Source organism: Carassius carassius, chromosome 22 (assembly GCF_963082965.1).
Source record: "Carassius carassius chromosome 22, fCarCar2.1, whole genome shotgun sequence".
Lineage (NCBI taxonomy): Eukaryota > Metazoa > Chordata > Actinopteri > Cypriniformes > Cyprinidae > Carassius > Carassius carassius.
This window is the reverse complement of record NC_081776.1, coordinates 32,621,130-32,628,990: the sequence shown is the minus strand read 5'-3', so window position 1 is coordinate 32,628,990 and position 7,861 is coordinate 32,621,130. Positions and strand designations below refer to the sequence as shown.

Sequence of the window (7,861 nt, the reverse complement as noted above, 5' to 3'; positions counted from 1 at the left end):
GATCTCCTGCTGGTGAAGTGTGTGTGTGTGTGTGTGTGTGTGAATGAGCTCCAGAGTGATGCTTGGTTCTCCTCGATCTCCTGCAGGTGAAGTGTGTGTGTGTGTGTGTGTGTGTGTGTGAATGAGCTCCAGAGTGATGCTTGGTTCTCCTCGATCTCCTGCTGGTGAAGTGTGTGTGTGTGTGTGTGTGTGTGAATGAGCTCCAGAGTGATGCTTGGTTCTCCTCGATCTCCTGCTGGTGAAGTGTGTGTGTGTGTGTGTGTGTGTGTGTGTGAATGAGCTCCAGAGTGATGCTTGGTTCTCCTCGATCTCCTGCAGGTGGTGGCGGAGGAGGCCTGGGAGAGTCACATCAAGAGGAACGACTCCATCATTGTGGACATATTCCACGGCCTGTTCAAGTCCACTCTGGTGTGTCCCGTGTGCTCGAAGATCTCAGTGACCTTTGACCCCTTCTGCTACCTGACGCTGCCTCTGCCCATGAAGAAGGAGCGGACGCTGGAGGTGTATCTGGTGTGGCTGGACCCGCTGGCCAAACCCACACAGGCACGTCACACAGACTCCATCAGGACGACGCTTCATTGCTCATAACAGCACATTTATCCAAACAGATCCATCGTCACTCATTACCTGTGTTTCATACTCATCTTTTCTGCTAGTTTGTTTCTAATGCATTGTTGTTATCTGTGTTTCAGTATAAGCTGACAGTGCCTAAAGTGGGCTACATCTCGGACCTGTGCGCATCTCTTTCGGCTCTGTCGGGCGTCTCTGCTGAGAAAGTAAGCTTCCTCGTGAAGTGTCTCACGTCTGCTGAACTTCTCTGCACTCACAGTGTTTCTTCTGCTGTGTGTAGATGATCGTGACGGACATCTACAACCACCGCTTCCACCGCATCTTCGCCAACAACGATCACCTGAGCAGCATCATGGAGCGCGACGACATCTACGTGTGAGTGGCTGTTTAACTGCGTCATTGAGTGTAGAGAGTGCCGCTGTGTCTCATGTGCCTCTGTCCTCTGGAGCAGGTTTGAGGTGGCCATCAGTCGGCTGGAGGACACGGAGCACGTGCTGATTCCTGTTCATCTGCGGGAGAAGTACAAGCAGTCAGGCTTTAACCACACCAGCACGCCGCTGTTCGGCCAGCCCTTCCTGCTTCGCGTCCCGCGCTCCCTCAGCGAGGACAAGCTCTACAACCTGCTGCTGCTGCACCTCTGGTATCTGCTCACACGTCTCACGGCTCACACTCGTCCCTTAGCAGCCCGTTACAGATCAAACCAGCTCATGAAGAGACAAGCCATAAGAGTAACAATCCCCTTCATGTCTCTTCAGACCACAGTCACACCGGCAAGCTACTAAAACACTTAAAAATACCATCAAACTACTCCGACTGATTTAATTTTATCCTCATTTTCTCACTGTTGTGTTCTCACTAGTCTGCTGGATTTCCTTCATCTGTCTCGTGTGTTCTTCTGATGGGAGTGTTTGTTGGTCATGATTGTTCTGTGTGGTTTCAGTCGTTTCGTTCGACCGGCCACGGAGGACAAGGAGTCAGAGGAGACGCTCTCGTCCAAGCATCCCTCCATCAACGGCAGCGCCACCAATGGTTTGATGGAGGAGGGCTCGCCCAGTAAGCATGCTGTGTTTATTCCACATTCACTGACGAGCAGTCGTCATGTGTGAGATACGAGTGACTGAAGCCTGGCTTGTCTCACAGGTGAGATGGAGACGGACGAGCCGGACGACGAGTCCAGTCAGGACCAGGAGCTGCCCTCGGAGAACGACAACAGCCCATCGGAGGACTCGGTGGGACTCGGAGACAACGAGCTGGAGAACGGCTTGGACCCCGGCAAAGGCCTGGCACACACGGCCCAGAAGAAGAGGCTCTTCACCCTCCAGTTCAACAACATGGGGAAGAGCGACGCCAACTTCCTGAAAGGAGAGATCCGCTTCGACGAGGACCACATGCGGCTCAGCGGTGCGAAGCCTTCCTGTTACTGTAGAGAGCCTGTGGTTCCTGAGCTGACCCTGTGTTTGCTCTGCTCCTGTACAGATAGATGCTATCTGTCCCTGGACTGGGAGCCAGAAATGAAGAGGAGGTACTTCAACGAAGCTGTGGCCGAGGTAAAACTCTTCAGTTCCTAGTCAGAATCCTGTCTGTCGTGATGTTTGAGATGCTCATAAGTGCCTGAATGTTTTCTCCTAAGGACTTCGATAAGCATGAGAGTATGGAGTACAAGCTGCAGAAGAAGAGCTTCTTCAAGCTGAAGGACTGCATTGACCTCTTCACCACCAAAGAGAAGCTGGGAGCAGACGACCCCTGGTGAGGCTGAGCTGTCTGAACAGACACCAGAATACAGAGCAGAGTGAAGTGAAGTGAAGCCTCCACACCAGCCACTAGACATCGAGTCCCTTCAGTAGCACACCACATGATCAGACGCGTCACGTGAGGGTAGTTCAGCTGCTCATGTGACTAACTGACCACACCTTGATAACAGTGTGGTCTAAGAATATTTAGTACGAGCAGCACGTCAAGAGAAAGAACAGAGTCTCTGCTTTTAAACTCCAATCCCGTAACACTCTTATTTGGGGAAATTTCTTTAAAAAAATTAAAGATTATGTCTGGATCAGATGCATATCGATGATCAAAAAATAGATGGAGTCGATCGCTTGCAGTCCTAAATCACTTCCTGGATCAACATTTCGGTATTTCTATAATGATTAATTGTATATAAATATTAATTGATGAGCGTCTTATTTTACATTTGTGCGATGGCTTGTTTCTGCTGCTGCGTCACCGTGTTGTGATCCAGACAATGTGTAATAGCGCCTCCTCCTGTACACCAGTGAAGACACAGAAACTTCCATCAGTGGCAGGGGAAGAGTTATAAACCTGGGACACACACACAAGCCCCTTTCACACTGCACGTCCCTCCTGCAATATTGCCGGAACATTGCCGGGTCGCCTTCTGTGTGAAAGCAACCACGTCCCAAAAAGCCAGAACTAATGCCGCAAACGGTGTGTCGTAGTGATGACGCACGTTATCGCACGACTCTTTTACCGGCTTTTTTGAAGGAAGATCAACGTTCGCCAAAAAACAAATATGTGCAAACTGTAACGAAGCAGGGATCAGTTAGTTCCTCACTTTCCGTGCTGATGGCGAGATCGTTCGCCAGCGTCAGTAAAAGTTAACGTGCCCAGTGTTTTCGACTCGTACATTACACGTCACGCCCTGATGTCACGTGTCGTTACGGGATCTTTACGGGTTGTGTGTGAATGCACGCACATATCCCGGGTAATCACTGGCAGTGTGAAAGTGCAACATCTAGCGACCCGGGAACAATTGCCGGGAAACATTAAGCGTGTATTTTCCGGAATGGCAGTGTGAAAGGGGCTACACTCTCACATGACTGAGCTCTTTTTGTGGCTGAGTGTTTCAGGTACTGTCCGCACTGCAAGCAGCACCAGCAGGCCACCAAGAAGCTGGACCTGTGGAGCGTGCCGCCGGTGCTGGTGGTGCATCTCAAGCGCTTCTCATACAGCCGCTACATGAGGGACAAGCTGGACTCGCTGGTGGACTTCCCCCTGCGGTACGTCTCTCACTGGGCTTTAGCGCTAGCCTCGTCAGCTGTCCTGACCGTGCTGTGTTGACCCACAGGGATCTGGACATGACAGAGTTCCTCATCGATCCTAACGCGGGGCCGTGCCGCTACGACCTGATCGCCGTCTCAAACCACTACGGAGGCATGGGAGGAGGGCACTGTGAGTAGCAAGCTTTGGTGTCTAGATGTGTGTGTTGACGTTAGTGAAGTCAGAAGCTGAAGTGATGGACTGTTGAGTGTGATTTTCAGATACTGCCTTCGCCAAGAACAAGGAGGACCAGAAGTGGTACAACTTTGATGACAGCAGTGTGTCTCCGAGCAGCGAGGAGCAGATCGTGGTGAGGATCTCCAGCTGTCTGAATTACAGTGATGCTCCTGCCGTCATTCACTCGCTCTCCCATCCCTCAGAAGAGACTCGTGTGACGCGAGAGCGAGGGAATGCTGGCAGGATGTGATGCGTAAGTCCTTGACACAGTTCTCCCTGTGTGTGTGTGTTCATGCAGTCCAAGGCGGCGTATGTGCTCTTCTACCAGCGGCAGGACACTGTTAAAGGTACGGGCTACTTCTCCCTGGACCGCCAGGCTCCGGACGAGGATGAGGACCAGGCCAGCGCCGGCGCTCAGAGCGAGGAGGATCTGAACGACAACCAGCCCGAGGAAGAGCTGGACCCCAGCCGAGACGTGTCCATGAGCTCTTGAGGAGCGGGACGAGCCACATCCACAGCCATAGCACCTGCTCTCCACGGAGCCGCCACGGACGGATGCAGGCCGTGCTTCTGCCCGGGACTTGTGTTCTCGCATGAGTGAAGAGTAGAGCAGATTTACCTGTGCGCTTGCTTGATTCTGTATATAACACTGAACGCACTACTGAGTGCTCCGTTCTCCTGCACAATCACTGCGTTTGTTTTAGCGTGTCAGCGGCGTGAGGTTACAGCTCCTCTGCTCCATGTTTTCTTTCACCTCAGCCTTAATGGGATCTCAGACTGTTGCCTTCCCTTCGCACAGGTCTCACTGGCGTAAGTCACAGCTGTGCATGAAAGAGGAGGACCGTTTCCCTGCTTTGCCTTTGGTTTTGATGAATGTTCTCACTCGGTTCTTTTCTGTGGGAAGCGACAGGCGTTGCTTGCGCTGACGGACTGCTTAGGTTTATAAATACTGTACATAAGAGTTCACTCTATGAGTGCACAAATGATAAATCTATTTATTTATAATACGGAGGGCAGAACATGGACTGAATGTGGCTTCGGTCGAGGACTTCTTGCCAACACTGTGTCCATCTACAGGACACCGAGTGGTCAGAGGGTTTGTGAACATTGACATCCTTGCATGATTGGAGGATTTCCTTTAGCTGCACTTGAGTTCACTTTGGTTTACATTTGAAATGTGCATGTGTATTTATATACGGACTTCAATAAATCTGAGTCAAGTCTGGTGTTCCCGCAGGATGATTCCCATCAGTGTTTTGTGTGTGGGTTAGGGTTAGGGTTATGGAGCGGCCAGCAGTGACTCGTAGCTCAACTGAAAGTCATGTGGACACAGTGTGTTCGAAGCACGTTCCCTGACGTTACGGTGTGAAATATCGCATGCGATGTGTAGTGCAGCCCTACTAGGAAGCTTGAAGTGTCTTAATTTTAAACAGTCATGTTGAAAACAAATATATTGTGATCAAGTAATGGGTATGAAACCAGTGCGAGCTCCAGTGTTTCCCGTCTGAGCTCATTATGTGTAATGTGTAACGCGCAGCGCGGGCAATCAATCCATACAGTAATCATGAAGAAATCCAAATCTAAGATAACCATTGTGTGCTTCATGATACTGTATTAGCCAGTGCCAAGTCTTGACTGTCTAATCCGTAAAAAGACATTCATAAACAGTTCATGCCTTTCCTGTTTCTAATCGGCATGAATGAGCATTATTATATCATTATAATATCAAGAGGAATAATCCACTACAAGGATTTTTCCCCCGATGTTCCTGCTTCACTCTCTAATGATGTCCTGGTTTTTTATTTATAGGCTATTTACATTATGCAATCTCTAGGTAAATATGTGTACAAGTCAGAAAGGTGTTTATTTAAAAGAAAAAAGAAATTAAGAAAACATTTGAAAACTAGAAATAAAGTCCATCAGGGATATTTAATAATGTGTCTTGATGTAGGGCATCTCTATTTGCACTTAGACTGATATTAATATCTGTAGCGGAGCTGATAGTTATGAGTTAATGATCAGTGTTTCCTTCAGAATTCACTCCACTCTTGACTTACAAGCCATTACTGCTACATACTTTTATTTTTATTTTTTATATAGCGCTTTAAACAAAATACATTGCGTCAAAGCAACTGAACAACATTCATTAGGAAAACAGTGTCAATAATGAAAAAATGATAGTTAAAGGCAGTTCATCATTGAATTCAGTTATGTCATCTCTGTTCAGTTAAATAGTGTCTGTGCATTTATTTACAATCAAGTCAACGATATCGCTGTAGATGAAGTGACCCCAACTAAGCAAGCCAGAGGCGACAGCGGCAAGGAACCGAAACTCCATCGGTGACAGAATGGAGAAAAAAACCTTGGGAGAAACCAGGCTCAGTTGGGGGGCCAGTTCTCCTCTGACCAGACGAAACCAGTAGTTCAATTCCAGACTGCAGCAAAGTCAGATTGTGCAGAAGAATCATCTGTTTCCTGTGGTCTTGTCCTGGTGCTCCTCTGAGACAAGGTCTTTACAGGGGATCTGTATCTGGGGCTCTAGTTGTCCTGGTCTCCGCTGTCTTTCAGGGATGTAGAGGTCCTTTCTAGGTGCTGATCCACCATCTGGTCTGGATACGTACTGGATCCGGGTGACTGCAGTGACCCTCTGATCTGGACACAGACTGGATCTGGTGGCCACGGTGACCTCGGAACAAGAGAGAAACAGACTAATATTAGCGTAGATGCCATTCTTTTAATGATGTAGCAAGTGCATAGGTTGTTATGGGAAGTGTTTCCGGTTCCGGTTTACCTAATTAATGCAGCCTAAAAATCCTTTAACGGATTTGGATAATAAAAGCATATTAGTATGTTATGTGTAAGCCAGGTTAAAGAGATGGGTCTTTAATCTAGATTTAAACTGCAAGAGTGTGTCTGCCTCCCGAACAATGTTAGGTAGGTTATTCCAGAGTTTGGGCGCCAAATAGGAAAAGGATCTGCCGCCTGCAGTTGATTTTGATATTCTAGGTATTATCAAATTGCCTGAGTTTTGAGAACGTAGCGGACGTAGAGGATTATAATGTAAAAGGAGCTCATTCAAATACTGAGGTGCTAAACCATTCAGGGCTTTATAAGTAATAAGCAATATTTTAAAATCTATGCGATGTTTGATAGGGAGCCAGTGCAGTGTTGACAGGACCGGGCTAATATGGTCATACTTCCTGGTTCTAGTAAGAACTCTTGCTGCTGCATTTTGGACTAGCTGTAGTTTGTTTACTAAGCGTGCAGAACAACCACCCAATAAAGCATTACAATAATCTAACCTTGAGGTCATAAATGCATGGATTAACATTTCTGCATTTGACATTGAGAGCATAGGCCGTAATTTAGATATATTTTTGAGATGGAAAAATGCAGTTTTACAAATGCTAGAAACGTGGCTTTCTAAGGAAAGATTGCGATCAAGTAGCACACCTAGGTTCCTAACTGATGATGAAGAATTGACAGAGCAACCATCAAGTCTAAGACAGTGTTCTAGGTTATTACAAGCGGAGTTTTTAGGTCCTATAATTAACACCTCTGTTTTTTCAGAATTTAGCAGTAAGAAATTACTCGTCATCCAGTTTTTTATATCGACTATGCTTTCCATTAGTTTTTCAAATTGGTGTGTTTCACCGGGCCGCGAAGAAATATAGAGCTGAGTATCATCAGCATAACAGTGAAAGCTAACACCATGTTTCCTGATGATATCTCCCAAGGGTAACATATAAAGCGTGAAGAGTAGCGGCCCTAGTACTGAGCCTTGAGGTACTCCATACTGCACTTGTGATCGATAGGATACATCTTCATTCACTGCTACGAACTGATGGCGGTCATATAAGTACGATTTAAACCATGCTAATGCACTTCCACTGATGCCAACAAAGTATTCAAGTCTATGCAAAAGAATGTTGTGGTCAATTGTGTCAAACGCAGCACTAAGATCCAATAAAACTAATAGAGAGATACACCCACGATCAGATGATAAGAGCAGATCATTTGTAACTCTAAGGAGAGCAGTCTCAGTACTATGATACGGTCT

General features: G+C 47.3%; 1 protein-coding gene across 4 annotated transcripts in view; it reads left to right on the top strand.

Moving 5' to 3' along the window:
* The window catches only part of LOC132099235 (ubiquitin carboxyl-terminal hydrolase 15-like), a 46,234-nt gene extending 41,208 nt beyond the window's left edge, over positions 1 to 5,026 (top strand). For 3 of the 4 annotated variants that reach the window (XM_059505679.1, XM_059505677.1, XM_059505680.1), the window contains 12 exons: positions 319 to 543; positions 693 to 776; positions 851 to 945; positions 1,022 to 1,210; positions 1,511 to 1,623; positions 1,711 to 1,971; positions 2,047 to 2,117; positions 2,201 to 2,316; positions 3,435 to 3,584; positions 3,653 to 3,756; positions 3,846 to 3,934; positions 4,100 to 5,026. In XM_059505679.1, the coding sequence (XP_059361662.1) occupies positions 319 to 543; positions 693 to 776; positions 851 to 945; positions 1,022 to 1,210; positions 1,511 to 1,623; positions 1,711 to 1,971; positions 2,047 to 2,117; positions 2,201 to 2,316; positions 3,435 to 3,584; positions 3,653 to 3,756; positions 3,846 to 3,934; positions 4,100 to 4,294 (1,692 nt within the window). In that variant the 3' untranslated portion in view covers positions 4,295 to 5,026. The remainder of the gene's footprint in view (positions 1 to 318; positions 544 to 692; positions 777 to 850; positions 946 to 1,021; positions 1,211 to 1,510; positions 1,624 to 1,710; positions 1,972 to 2,046; positions 2,118 to 2,200; positions 2,317 to 3,434; positions 3,585 to 3,652; positions 3,757 to 3,845; positions 3,935 to 4,099) is intronic. The other variant, XM_059505678.1, reaches the window with a different exon arrangement.
* The last annotated feature ends 2,835 nt before the right edge of the window (positions 5,027 to 7,861 follow it).